We start from the raw sequence: 15,276 nt of genomic DNA on the forward strand, positions 1-15,276 counted from the left end.
GGAAAACAAAAACTGTCTATGGTTGTTCTCCCTACATCAGACCCTAGGTATACTTTTATGAATATGGAATTATGAGTGTCACAGTTGGAAGGAACTTCAAAGATCATTATTCCATCTCATACTTTCTCAACTAGATTTTGATTTGAAAAACATGACTAATAACAGAAAGGTCTAAAATTTGCAGCTGGTTGTTAAATGGTTGTTTGCTTTGATGGGACAGGTCCTAGGCCATATGAAATTAGAAGTTCATTTAACCAAATACTTGGTTTCAGAAGATAAACAAGCCAGACAAAGCAGGTGAACAAGGACATAAGATTAAGTTGCAGCTCCATGTACTTCCTATAGCAGAGAAAATGATTAAAACATCTTCTCATTATCATTAAGGAACCTATGGATTATTTTCAGGTTTGGTTCTAGTGCCACATATCTTGAGCTAATCTGAAATACAAATATACAAAAGTTACATTTTATAAAAAATAATAGTTTAAGGTGTGTAAGGGGTAGTCACGAGACAGAAAAGCAAGCACTATAAAATCTACATCTTTAATGTATCTAGTAGTGAGAAACAGTATTAGTATTTTATTCATGAAGACTACTTAAATAATATTTACAACAACTTTATGGGCACATATATGTACATTTGTACATCAAAGTACTTTTGGAAAGAAAAGACCAAATAAATCCTGGGTCATAATTTTATCAGTCCTAAATTTTCCTTAGTTTTAAAAAACAGTGAAGATAATTTAAGTCTACTATTTTCTAAAATGTCCTAATCAACTTGTTGTAGCATAGTAAAACTGAGTTGCTACCATACTGACTTAGGTATTTTAAAGGGCAGCAAATATTTTAGAAACTTAAAACACACGTTTTCTGTTGAAATTTTACATTTGCTTAGAATACAAAAGCACAAAACAGAAGGAATTTCGTTTTCTGCTTGCTGAAGGTATTTGGGTAAACCTAGCTTTTAAGATGGTCTTCTTTCAAAGATTTTTAAGAAGTTTCTGAAAGGGTACTGGTAACAAACCCTTTTAAAAGCTGACTTGTCAATTTCATTTCCCTTGATTTTGAAGAGACTTATCTTAGATTTCCTTTTGAAATATTTCTTCCAAATTTTCTCACCATGCTTGGCTTTACTTTATGGATGTTTCTTTTATATTCTAGAGAAGAAATAAAAAGATACATAAATATGGTAAAAGTATCATTCAAAAAGAATTTTCACCATTCGTTAAACTTCACAGCTGTTAATTAACCTGATTTAAAACAGAACACCAACAAAGAAACATTAATACCCTTGGTTTGAAAGTAGAAATTCATTTCTCCACATTGTAAACTGAAGTTTTAGTGCGCATGTACGTACACCCCTTCCCCTAACCCCAAAGCTATCAAGTGAAGTCAGTGAATAAACTACCACATTTACTTCTGTTCTTGAACCAAGGAAAGACTACTTCTGTGAACACTGCCCCCTTTCTTTTGTGCATCATCAATTTTTGTTTTTCATTCTTTGGATTATTTCCCAAGGACTTTCAAACTTCCATATTTTTCCAATTTAGAAGTATCATTTGAGTCCAGTACTTCTTTTTTTTTTTTTTTTCAGTACCCGGGCCTCTCACTGTTGTGGCCTCTCCCGTTGCGGAGCGCAGGCTCCGGATGCGCAGGCTCAGCGGCCATGGCTCACGGGCCCAGCCGCTCCGCGGCATGTGGGATCTTCCCGGACTGGGGCATGAACCCGTGTCCCCTGCACCGGCAGGCGGACTCTCAACCACTGCGCCACCAGGGAAGCCCTTGAGTCCAGTACTTCTTAACGTGCTGATCCTATCCCATAGCTCTTTTTTCCTTTCACGGCTACCTCTAAAATGTGTTCTATCTATCTATGTCCACTCTTCTGGCTCTTCTTCAGTGTTCACAATGATTCTCTACTCAAAGGAGTGTTGTTACAAAAGGGGGCCACTGACTTCTTTATGGGTCTGTCTAATCTCTCATCCACTTTCTTGATCACATTAGGTTTTAGTTTTAGGGGCACATATTCTCTTGACACTATTTCTTATTTCTCTAAATGCTCAGTAAACAGAGTTTCCTTCTTTCCCACTGATGTTCCTTTTTTTTTCTTTTTAATTTGTACACTGTTAGTTGGAGTCAGTTGAATACATTCTAAGGAAGGCAGCCCCAGTTCTCTTTTACTTTTATAGTAATTCCTGATGTGTATTTGGCCATTTTCACTTGGATATCCTAATGTACATAAACCATTATCTTCCCTTAAACTAATACCTTTTTCTAAGTGTTCCATTATCCTTAACAAGACATAATCTTTCCTCTTTGGCAAGTACTGTAGTTTAGTATTCTCTCCTACTGTTTTCTCTATAGATTATTCATCTCTCTTTACATATAAGATATTTGATACATTTTATACTATTCTTAGAAAATAAGCATATTAGGAAACCTAAGTTTCTATTATTTGAGAATTATCATAAATTTATTATTTGGTTGCAGGATTATGACTTCCTGGAGAACTTTTTCAGAAGACCAGTGGGACAGTACATATCTACAACAACTGCATATATACAATGTTAAACATTATTAAACATGGCATGTTGAACCAAATAATTATAGTAAATTCTTCTTTTCAGGACTTCATTGTTTGATTTTTAAATCTGCACGAAAGACATTTCCACTGAGCTTAAGGTAAACAACTGCCACTGGGCACCACAAGAAGTAAGGATTTATCAATGCAGCTTGGCAAAGCTACTGAGAAATTTTATATTACTCTAATGAAAAAGCATTGACAGAAAAAAAATTAATAATAGTTTTCATGTTATTCTTAGACATACTCGTTATCTCATGAAACCCCTTTAAATTCCAAGTGCTATAATTATAAGTTCCTTTAGAGAAGAACCAAACTGGGTCTTAATGATCTTTATATTCATCACAGAACCTAGCACATAATGACCGCACAGTAAATAAATAATTCCTGACTGAAGTCTTAGGAACTACAGTGTCAGAGAAACATAGGTCTGGACACAAAGGCCTAGAAATTGGTGGGTGTTATATACCTCTAGTTTCACTGAAGATGTTTCCTTACCATGGACTCATGTCACCTCCATATGCAATTGAGAGGATGTAATCACCACCATCAGCACTTTTTTTCAACTTGCTAATTGGAGTTAAAATATGATTGTAACTAGGTATAGACTGGAACCTCACAATAATTGCACAAATGAATCAGAGGCCAAATTATTAAAAATAAGAGGCTAAGAGAAAAATTTCAAGTGGATATAGTTTATCTGTAAAATATACTTAATCACTAACCTATTAAATAACATAGTTAATTATTTCAATTATTAGTTAAATTATTTACACACTCTTCTGCAATACGAGGCAGTATGGATAACAAAAAGGGTACAGAATATAGAGTTAGGAGATGCAGTTCTGGGTTCTGGCTCCATCATGAAATACCTCTGTGATCTTGGGTGAGCATGTTTTCTATTTTGTGTCTTAAGTTTTCTTATCTGTAACAGGGATAACCACACTCACCATGTACAATAATAAAGGTGATGAGTACATAAAAGGAGACTCTCATGAAAACACTGTAAAAATATGTAAAGTACTATACATATGTTAGTTAATCATGTTATTAAATATCAAAATAACAGCTGAAACATACCCATTGTTGGTCTGTTTTCTTGGAAGTGCTTATCACTTGAATTATCTTGGTGAACACGCTTGGCAGATCCAGAATTTACCTCAGCACTTAGTGAGGTATTTGATGTAGAGCTTCAAGGGAAAATTTTTATTTTAGTAAAGTATTTTTTTATATCTCTAAGTTCAAATACATATTCTACATTCAATAATGATTAAAGAAAAAGTGAAATACTAAAATATTAAGTTGTAAAATCCCACAGAAGTAATTGGAGATACTAAATAAATTTTTGGCCTATAGGAAAGTTTAGCAGTGTGTGATTTTAATGACGTTTATTCAAATTGGAGATTATGAGTAGAGGTGTATGTCACAATGCTTTAACAGAACATTTCAGGGTGCTGTGCTGGACTGCATGCAAGCACTGTTATTCAAAGTGTAGAGATAAGGAGCACATTGCAAGAGGTGAAAAACTAATCTCAGATTACAAAACCCCTAATCTGGGGAATATGAACAGGTGAGATTGTTTGCAAACCTTGTTTTTAAATCAAAGCATAGTAATAGAATGAGAATCTCTCTCTGATTATTGCAATTATAGAAAGCGAAATGAAAAGAATGACCTATTTTCATTTGTTTTCTCTTCAAAAATTTATATCACTCTCATGTTATTAATGGGTCAAATTTCTAACTCAATTTGAGTTGACATATTACAAAACACCTATTGTGGCCTCATGTCACAGGATATACAAGTGAGTAAGGTACAAACAACCCATGTCCTGAAAACTTACATAATAGATATATGGTGGGATGGGGGAAAAATTGGACAAATACACAAAATAATACAAGGCAGAACAAAAAAACAGCACCACAGGTTTTCAAACTACAAGAAGCCACAGGTTCCTGAGTTTAGAAGAAGAATGAAAAATAGAAGATTTTGTGGATGAGATGAGATTGATCTGGGTCCTGAAAAATAGCAATCCAACCCTTCCCAGTCCTACAGAGGATCAAGTTTTAGCAGGCAGGGTTGGAGGGCAAAGTGGGAGATGAACATCCCTTTCCACACTGATTCAAATAAGTTAATTTTAGGAAATTTCTGGCTAGTCAAGATATTATATACCATTTTACAAGTTGATATTAATTTGCTTGTCAGTTGGATTAACAATTGGAGGCTTCCCTTTATGGCAACAACTTGTTCTGGTAATCCTAAACCTGTGGTAAAGTGATGTGGGTTTATGTTTGTGGAACAGGAGAATATGGGTTATATGTTCAATGAAACTAGTCAGAAATGGCAATTTAATATGTTAGCAAAGAAAAATGGGTATAAGCACAGTGAATGCTGGGAAAAATAAGTCAACCTATGTATCTAAATTTTCTAGAGCCTGTAAGAGAAATGATTATGGTGTTCATAATGATGATTTTGCCAGCTCTGTTCAAGAATGCAAATATCTTCCCAAAATGGTTATGGAGAAGTACTTGTGTTATGAAAGTAAACAAATTCAGTTGTAGAAATTTTCTATTCACAAATGGTGCCAAATAAACTAAGTTACTATAAATCTATTTTGGATACTAAAACATACAGTTTCAATTATATATATATATATATATATATATATATATATATATTTACACATACATATATATATATATCAGCTGTCTAAGGCAAAAATTCTTTTTGGGTCATTTGGTGATTTTATGTCTTCAAGTGTAAAGATCAATGTCACTGGTTACTTTGGATGAGGGTTGTTTTCCCTGCAATATATCTTAAGGTTTTCTTTATTATTTTATAGTATGATTCTTCACTTTGGTTAGTTCTAAGACCTTCGCTTTCACTCACAGATTGTTTTTATTTGAAAATCAGGGTTTTGAATAAATCTATTTGAATAAAACTCACATTTCTAGGAATGAAATCAAAGCCTAATCAAATAAGTTATGTATTTATATATAAGTAAAACACACTCAAACATTTTTAGGATTTAGGTAACATAGTCAACTAATAAAATACTTAACATTTGTTATAAATTTGTTAGATTTATATTAGATCACAAAATAAAAAGACCTAAAATTGGTATGGGTACAAATTCAAATTATTTTAAAGACTGTTTTGAGAAGAAACCTATAGAATCTTCTAGTTGTATGCCAAATGTATTTCTATAACTATTAATAAAAGTTAAGATTAGTCTTTTGTTTCCTTACATAGGTATAATATTTTTGCTTGATAAACATAATGCATCTCATATTCTTTCAGTGGAGATAATTTCTAGTTGGAATCATAGACATTTTTCAAAATAAACCAAAAATGTATGTAGGTGTGAGACCACTTTTCAGTGCCAAGAAAGACTGTGGAACAAACAAAAAACCAACCAACCAGTCACAAAGCAAACAAAACCCCAATTAATAAATATAATTTATAAGAAAAAATTTACATATATATTTGTGTATTTGGTAAATTGATACATTTAGTTAAAATAGTCTGTTACAGTGATTATATAAATTGAAATGGTTACACATCTGATATTCTCAATTTCAGTAGTTACTAAAAAATTCAGTCTGGTAGGTTTCTGGAATATCCAGTGCTTCTAGATGCTAATTTTTTTTTTTTTTTCTTTTGAGAGAAAAACTGATAAAAAAGAAAAAAGTAATTATATACATGGAGCTGTTCCTCATTTTTAAAAACCATAACAAAATATACACACACCTAAATATGTACATAAAGCTGTTAAGTGGAAAATACCAGAGTCCATTACTCTCAAGCTCATGTAGATTTAATTGGGGGAAAGGAAGATTCTTTTAAAAAGTAATTATGTTCATTTCTAGCATTAATCTCTTTTAACCTTAGTTAATGGCAGGATCTAATTATTGGTACCAGAGGGAATGTAACAGAGCAATTAATAGGCTATGAGAAATCTTACTTTCTTTAGTTGTCCTTTAATTTTATTTTGGAAGCCCTTTAACTCATCTAAACCCACTCCAAATACACAATTTACATACCAGGACATTTCTTGAAAAATCATTTGGTTTTGATAATGACTCTGTTTACATTTAAAAGTTATTCTTAGCTATAAACTTTTCTACATCTTAATTACAACAGCAGAGCATATTACCAGTGAAGAACAAGGCAAGTCCCCAGCATTAATTAAAGAAAAGAATAACATGACTCATACAATGAAAATTAGTGACAAGATGGGTAAAACAGATCACGGTGGTTAGCTAGGCTAAGTGACTGATTCCCATATACAACTAATTGCACAAATCAAATTTGTGACACAGCAAAATACAAAATTGTAAATGTCATGGATAGTCAGAGACATTCAGGAAAAATCAATCCATGAATTTTAAACATAAACATTTCAAGACTCCACTGGTACTTTGGACAGATGCTAAATGCAACTATGAGATGATACTCTATGTGGCACAAATAAATAGGCTGTTTGTAAATTTGTTAGCACTAGCCCGCATGATAACACGTCCATGGTGGAATATAGGAAACTTAAAAAAGAGCTATCTTAAGATCGTATGCTCTTCTCTCCATAATCACATGTTAAAGAAAAAGAGGTAAAGCAAGTCAGATCCATTTTACAATTTAACCATTCACTGTATCTTGTCATTGCATTCTATGCTACAGGATATAAAGACTATATAATGGGCTTCATGTCATATAACTCAATATATTTAAGACTTTTTTCCTTGTCTTTAATTTTTAGCTGTTTTACTGCTATGTACCTAGGTATGTTTCTCTTTGTATTAATGCTGCTTGCAGTTTGCATTGCTCCTCAAACCTGTGATTTGCCAACTTTGGTCAGTTTTGGAAAATTATTAGCCAGCATCTTCTCAAATACTGTTTTTTCCCATTCTTTTTCTCACTTCTTTCTGGGACTCAAAATACACATATGCTAGACCTTTTAAATTGTGTCCCATATGTCTCTTTTTGCTCTTCTCTATATTTTTATCTTTTTATACTTTTGTAATTGGTTTGAATATTTTTCTATTAACCTATCTTACAGTTCACTAAACTTTCTTCTGCCATGCCTAATCTGTTAAATTGATTTGAGTTTGCAATTTCAGTATATTCTATTTTTCAGTTCTAGAATATCCATTTGATTCATTTTAATAGAATCCAGTTCTCTCGGAAATTATCATCTATTTTATTGAACTTAATCACAATTACAATTTTAAAGCCCCTATCTGATAATCTCAATATCTGTATCACTGCTTCTCTAATTTGTTTTTTTCTCTTGATTTTCAGTCATCTCATCCTGTCTCCTGGCATTCTTGGTAACTTTTGCTTAAGTGCTAAGCACTGCATATGAAAAACTGTAGAGGCTGGAGGTGGTATATCCTTCAGAGATGATCTAATTTTCTTTTGGCAAGTAGGCAAAATAGAGATAGATCACCTTGATCCAAAATGGGATTGAACTGGTCAAAGGTCTGTTTCAGGCTTTCAAGAACCAGTCTATTTCCAGTTTGCTCCACTCCTACCTAAAGCATAGGCCTTCAAAGATTTCAAATAAAACCCTGGGCGTTTAACAGGGCCTCTTCTCCATGATGATCCCTAAACAACAATTTTTGTGTCCTGGTCCCATGAGAAGGTCAAAACTCTGCTTATTACTTTAGCCTCTTGGCAGCCACTTTTAGTTGGTTTTGTGGCCTCTTATTACAGAGTTTAGAAATTGGCCAATACCTTGAGGGCAAAAGCTACACAGATTTTGTTTCCCTAGCTCAGTGAGATGCTGATAGCTATAGGCTTCCATTTTTGGCTTGACCTCTGTATTTGATGCCATGAACTGGCAAATGCTAAATGGAAAAAAAGAGGCAGAGAAGGTCTCGTTCTCCACAACTTGTTTTCCTTTCCTCTGGGATCTTAGACCCTCAAGTCCTGGCTGTGTTGGTTGTTCCCGAGTGCCTTCAAGCAGCTGTTAGTTGAATTTTATCAGCTTTTATAATTGTTCCTGATGGAAAACTTGGTCTGATACAAGCTACAATGTCATAGCCAGAAACAGAAGTCTATTCACTCATCACATTTTAGTCATATATCAAAATCCATTAAAATAATATAATTTTAGGACTGAAGAAATTCAGTAATGTCTGAAGGGAGAAATATCAAATGAGTAAAAATTGTCAACAGAAGAAAACTTAAATGACCTTTCTGAAGGCCAGAAGACTTTTAAATTTATTTTTAATAATCTGAAATATGGAATACTTTATACAAATATCAAGTGAAATATTTGGGCTTTATCAAGATCTGCCTTTGATAATATAAAACTAGTGCTGGGACTTCCCTGGTGGCACAGTGGTTAAGAATCCGCCTGCCAATGCAGGGGACACGGGTTTGAGCCCTGGTCCGGGAAGATCCCACATGCCATGGAGCAACTAAGCCCATGCACCACAACTACTGAGCCTGTGCTCTAGACCCCATGCGCCACGACTACTGAGCCTGTGTGCCACAACTGCTGAAGCCTGTGCGCCTAGACCCCATGCTCCGCAGCAAGAGAAGCCACTGTAATGAGAAGCCCGCGCACCACAAAGAAGAGCAGCATAAGGCCGCGCACAGTAACAAAGACCCAGTGCAGCCAAAAATAAATAAATTAAAAATAAATAAATAAAACTAGTGCTGCATTCAGAGCAGTTTACTATATGTATGCTTAAATGTGAATTGACAGCCTAATTACAAGAAATAAAAAGAGCTGTAGGAAACAAAGTATAAAGATGATCTTACATATGTATAAAGCCTGAACCAGTTTATGTTTAAATGTACCTTGTTAGCTTCCGTTTCCTTTTGGCAGCAGCAGTCATTGCCATGTAGGATGGTACTATGCTTGGTATAGGCAGAGAATGTTTAGTTGAGAATGAAGGGTCAAGCCTGTATATTAAATAATGAAAAATAAAAAGTAATTTTGATTTGTACTATGGAGAAAAAAGGGGGCATACACTTCCATAATTAGAACATCATTTTGTCTTAATACATAAAGGAAAACATTATTCAATACTATAAACTTCCCTTGATTGCCTGGGGTTTTCTTTTCTCTTTTTTAAACCATAGATAGATTTCTGCATTCCCACAGCATAGAAAGGTGAAGGTATCATTCTTCCCATATTTAGATTAATTGTGAACATTCATATTAAGTGATAAGGATATGTTTTTGCTTGGATGACATGCAGTCAACCATACCTTAGACTTAACGACTATTTCAGAGTGAGCTGAGGTTTGCTAAACATCAATAGAAACTGTGGTATTTCTTTTAGTGAAGATATTAACGAATAATAATAAACAATTGGTAATCATCCACTGATGGCTTGTAACATCTTAACTCTGGAGTATGAAGAACAAACTAAGTATATCTTAAGGTCTCCTCTAGCCTAACAAGGGTCAATCAACTTAAGTTTTAAAATTAAAGACTTCACAATATTGTGTTAGTGGATTAATATTTAGAGAGAAAGACAATTAAAATTTAATGAAGGTAAAAACACTGACTTTTGTAATCAAGATAGCATACTTCATCTATGAAACAGATCTTAAATACACCTACAGAGGAAAAAGAAAGCTTATAGTTTAAAGGCTATGTAAATAAAACAAAAGAAGAATTGGAAAATAGTCCTGTGTACCTTTGTAAAATGTTATTGTTTGGTAGTGATTCTTGTTCAGGTAATTTACTTTTCAAGCTCTTGGTGTCTTCACATATAATAAATGTAGACTCCAAATCCTCCTGGCCATATTCTTTTCTCTTGCTGAGAGGGATATCTACTTCACACAACATTTTCAGAGAATTATCACTGTTTGTATTTGAGTTGATGGCCTGAAAACTGGTAGTATGTGATGATGATTTTAATAAGGTCACTGCAGATGGATATTGAGAAGTTTTCCTACAGTCTTCTGGAGTATACACAATAGGTTGAAGTTCTTTGCTGAGGGAATCATTGAGCTGCATATTTTCAGACAGTGTAGATTTTTGGGGATGTTTTGCTTTCAAGGGAGAAGGCATTAATTTTCTTCGGGTTCTTTTTTGTGGAGGAATTTTAAGCAGATTAGATTCACTCGGAGATGTGCCTGTTCAACAAAATTAAAAAGAAGTTCAATAATGTTGCCTAAATAGTTTTCCAATAACCTTACCAGTTAAGAGAAGGAAAAAAAAGACCCCCAGTAATAAGTATATTTTCTGCCAAATTGATAAAAATTTAAAAGATAATAAATAAGTTGGAAAGAAAAAAGTTATTGCTAATAATGTTAAAGTTAATAAAATCATTATAAAGAAATTCTACAACAGAAAATAGATACTAAGTAGCTAATATCAATATTAATTTATAGATACAGCCATCTTGAGATATTGGGCAATTATGAAAATAAACTGCATCCAGTAAATGTATACATTTCTCTAAGGATCTGTACCTGACCCTCTTATTCTATACTCTTATTTTTTTTCTTTTTCTTTTTTTAATTGAAGTATAGTTGGTTTACAACATTGTTAGTTTCTGGTGTACAGCAAATTGATTCAGTTTTATATATATATATTCTTTTTTGGATCCTTTTCCATTATAGTTTATTATAAGACATTGAATATAGTTACCTGTGCTATACAGTAGGACCTTGTTGTTCACCTATTTTACATACAGTAGTTTTTAATCTGCTAATCTCAAACTCCTAATTTATCCCTACCCCTCCTTTCCCCTTTGGTAACCATAAATGTGTTTCTTATGTCTGGGAATCTTTCTGTTTTGTAAATAAGTTCATTTGTATCTTTTTTCTTATATTCCACATTTAAGTGGTATCATATGATATTTGTCTTTCTCTGACTTACTTCACTTAGTATGATAATCTCTAAGTCCATCCATGTTGCTGCAAATGGCATTATCTCATTCTTTTTTTATGGCTATACACTCTCATTTCTAATTATCCTCTTGCCACTACCTTCTCAGTCACGTGGGTCCCATATAACTAGATTTTTACCTTTTCCTTGCATTTCCCAATCTTCACCAATCCTGCCTCTTTTACACTTACAGTTAAAACATAATTCTGATCATGTCATTCCCCTGATTAAAGATGTTTAGTAATCTTTAAACAGAAACATAATGCCCAGAGAATTTTAGTAGGGGAATTCTTGTTCTTTGCTCCAAAATTAAGAGACAAATTGTTTTGTTTGAACTTAAGTGTGAACTCCCACAATACTAGACATGCTTAAATATTTAAGTACATAAAGACTTCTCACTTTCTTTTAGTGTACAAAATAATGACTTGATTACATATATAACAATAATCTTGATCAGCTCCAGTGTACTTATGTTGCATTTTTTAATTAATATATATTTTTTCTGCTTTGCCTATTTCATTCTGGTAAACTTCATGGTGCCTGACACAAAGTAACTCTGCTTGGAGTGTGCTGTCCAGGGAAGAAACTATAATGTGTATTTCTCACCATGTTTTCAAATCAGGCAGTAAAATTCCCAACTGATGTTATATTTGCTTTACAATATAATAATAACTTAAGTAACACTGAAAGCTGAATAAAATAAGTGCTGTGTATTTCAATAAAGCAATTCAAACTTTCAACCAAGTTAGAAAATACACTTATAACAATCAGCAACAGTACATGCATTATTCTTATTACATTAGTTGACAGTAGACTCTGCTGTGGCTAGGTTGACAATTACCCTCTAGGAAATACAATTTAAAAACAGGAAGAAAAATATGATCCCTGTTCTACTAAGGAATTTTACTTTTCTGAGAACTAGATAAATGAGATCCAGATCTTAAAATAATTTTCCACTCCCTTTAACATGACATTTGTCAAATTTTCCATTACCAGATATTTTTATACTAATGCTGCAGTGTAAAGACAGTAACTTTTCTCCACTGTGCTGCTACCACCAATTTGGTGGCTATTAATAGCTGGAAGATTAACTTCTTTTCCCAGGAGAGGGAGCAGGGGTATGTAGAGGATAGAAAACTATATCGAGGATAGAAAACTGAATTGGGAGTCAGGAGACTTGGATTCTATTTCTGGCTTCACCAACAACTCACTGAGTGACCTTGGGCAACTCACTTAAGCAGTGTGGGCATTAATACCCCATAGAAAAAAGGGGATACTATCTTTCTATGTACAGGGATTTTCTAGGATTAGATAATATTTATAAAATACTTAGAGCTCAAGGAAAGGCTCTAGAAATATAGGCTTCAACTGTTAGCATTGTGACGTTCACAGGGTAAGCTGTAATTTACTTTCCAGTATTCCATCAATACCCAGCACACCATTATCACCAAAAGAATATATTTCAAACAATATATTGTTTGAATATATTTCACTTTCAGTTTATCAGATATCCAGTTTATCAAGGCTGATGATAAACTGTAATATAAACCCAAGGTATTGTTAAAGCAGGCACATCTAAGTGTTATTTGAACATGCAGGCATCGTAACAACATTCTAAAATTTAGAACACAGTGGACCATGAAATCTCAAGGGATAAGGATTAATCCAGAGTAACTATTTTTCTTGTGCATATCTACAGAGGGATAATCTCTGGAGTGGCAGTGGGCAAATTCCCATGATGGTGGACCATGTTTTCTCTATTGCTTATAAACAGCATGAAAACGAGGGGGGGTGGGTGTCTTCCATAACACACCAAAAAAAATCTACCAGTTCTTTGGGATAATCTAAACATACATCCAATATCAAATTTTGATATGATCAGACTAAGTAACAGTTTGCAGTGAAAGCAATAGTAATCTTACAGTGACATTATCTTTAGCTATAATTCTGCTCTCCTGATAGGATTTGATAACTTGAAGGAGAAACATGAAGATGCAGCTGATAGTAGACTCACATACGACTGTTTTACTGGACCTGAAAGGAGAGATGCTACAGACACACAGCATGTACAAAATACAAATCCAGGGGGTTCTTTTCTTTCTATCCTCTCAGTTATTAAGTACAGATAAAATAAAAAGAGAGCAGAAAATAGATGGTCAATTCAGGACTACATAGGCTGACTAGTTGCTAAGAAAGGTTCAGAAGATAATCAAAGCAAAATAAGATTTAAAAGCTTAAATAAAAATTAGACAGTCAATTCACTGTAACTGTAAGGGGATAATGACTCCATTTATTCCTGAAGACTAAAAGAGCACGATAAACAACATGAGATTTCATTTTGAATATGATATCCAGAATATATAAATACAACTATATAATAAATAGTCATTCCCCTTTAGTTAGGCAAGAATACTTTAAGTGGGTATGGCAAACTGGAGGGTGCTGGATTAGAGGCTACAACAACCACTGGATATGCTAGGTCTATGTCTATAAAAGAGATCTGCTGTACTTTTCCATCAGAGGATGTGCAGTAACTTTCCAGAAAAGCAGGCTTGGGGAGTCTGTAGTTTCCCCTGATTCAGCCTGGGAAAATACTATCTAACAAGATTCTGTAATTCTTTGGCCTACAGAGTGGAAATGACAAAGAAGGAACCTGGAGGAAGATTGTAATTCCTTTAAAAATGAGAAAAGGAATCATGTAGTTAAGGACTTTCAGAACAAGGGACTCTTAGGTAATGGTAGTCAATGAAATACCTCAGCAATAGAGGTGCCACACAGGAGGTGACAGGACATTAAAAATGCATTGTTATAAGGTAGGCTCTTATAAACTGGGATGGAAAAGATTGGCAGCTGCTTGGGAGGATAGCAAGTCTTCTCTCCAGGGTCTCTCCATCCAAAGAACCAGCCTACTACATCATATACTAAGGATAGAAGGTAGCAGGTATCCTATGTTCCAAAAAATTTTGTTATTTCTAGACCATGTCTTGGAACTTTAATTCTCCAGCACAGTGTAGGTGTACTGCATTTCTATTGCTCTGAAATGGTTATGATCCATGGTTATGTGAATATGACGTTGAAATTCATGTCCAAATAATAACAATAACCATAACGTTGAGACCTTTAAAAGAAGTTACTACTATTATTTTCAATACGGTATCGTTTCTTTGATTAATGAAAAAAAAGGCTGTAGTCAGCTATGGAACAAGAAAAACAACCTAAGGGGACTGCATGTGCATAAAAAGATTCACTGTTTGTTCATTCATCTAGTATTAAGCACTGCCATGTTCCAGACCTTTTCTAGGTATTGAGAATATAGCAGCAAACAGAACAGTTAAGAATTTACATTCCTGAGAGGAGAAGGCAGAAAAATAAATTATCTTAATACATTAATAATGACATATGAGTTGAAAAGATAGTAAGACAGAAAAGTGGAGTAGAGGGTGATGGGAGATAGGAGGGGTGTGGTTTATGATGGCCAGGGAAGGTGATTCTAAGAATGGGATATGTGATCTGAGATTTGAACGGCTATGAAGGAGTCGGGCCTACAAAGATCTGGGGAAAGAGGCAGGGGAAACAGGAAGCGCAAGACCCAGTGGCAACAATAAATTTGTTGAGCTCAAGGAAACGAGAGAAGGCTAGTGTGATTGAAGTGTAGTGAGTTAGAGGGAGAGAAGAAATGAGAAGCTAGAGATATTGAAAGAGGCCAGCCTGTGTTAGGATATATGGATAAGGGCTTGGATTTATTCCAAGTGCAAAGGGATATCTGTGAAGGATTCTAAGCACGGTTATGATGTGATCTGATTTACATTTAAAAAAAAGATTGCTTTGCTTACTGTGTGGAGAAGA

The 15,276-nt window shown here is 34.0% G+C and overlaps 1 protein-coding gene across 1 annotated transcript in view; it reads right to left on the reverse strand.

Annotated features, from left to right (window-relative positions):
- Positions 1–891: 891 nt before the first annotated feature.
- KIF18A (kinesin family member 18A) overlaps positions 892–15,276 on the reverse strand; it is a 71,425-nt gene continuing 57,040 nt past the window's right edge. The window contains exons 13-16 of the mRNA XM_007461687.1: positions 10,232–10,673; positions 9,384–9,488; positions 3,659–3,768; positions 892–1,157 (exon numbers count right to left, since the gene is read on the reverse strand). Coding sequence (XP_007461749.1) covers positions 1,075–1,157; positions 3,659–3,768; positions 9,384–9,488; positions 10,232–10,673 — 740 coding nt within the window. The 3' untranslated portion in view covers positions 892–1,074. The remainder of the gene's footprint in view (positions 1,158–3,658; positions 3,769–9,383; positions 9,489–10,231; positions 10,674–15,276) is intronic.

This window comes from Lipotes vexillifer, unplaced genomic scaffold, assembly GCF_000442215.2.
Source record: "Lipotes vexillifer unplaced genomic scaffold, Lipotes_vexillifer_v1.1 scaffold5, whole genome shotgun sequence".
Classification (NCBI taxonomy): domain Eukaryota; kingdom Metazoa; phylum Chordata; class Mammalia; order Artiodactyla; family Lipotidae; genus Lipotes; species Lipotes vexillifer.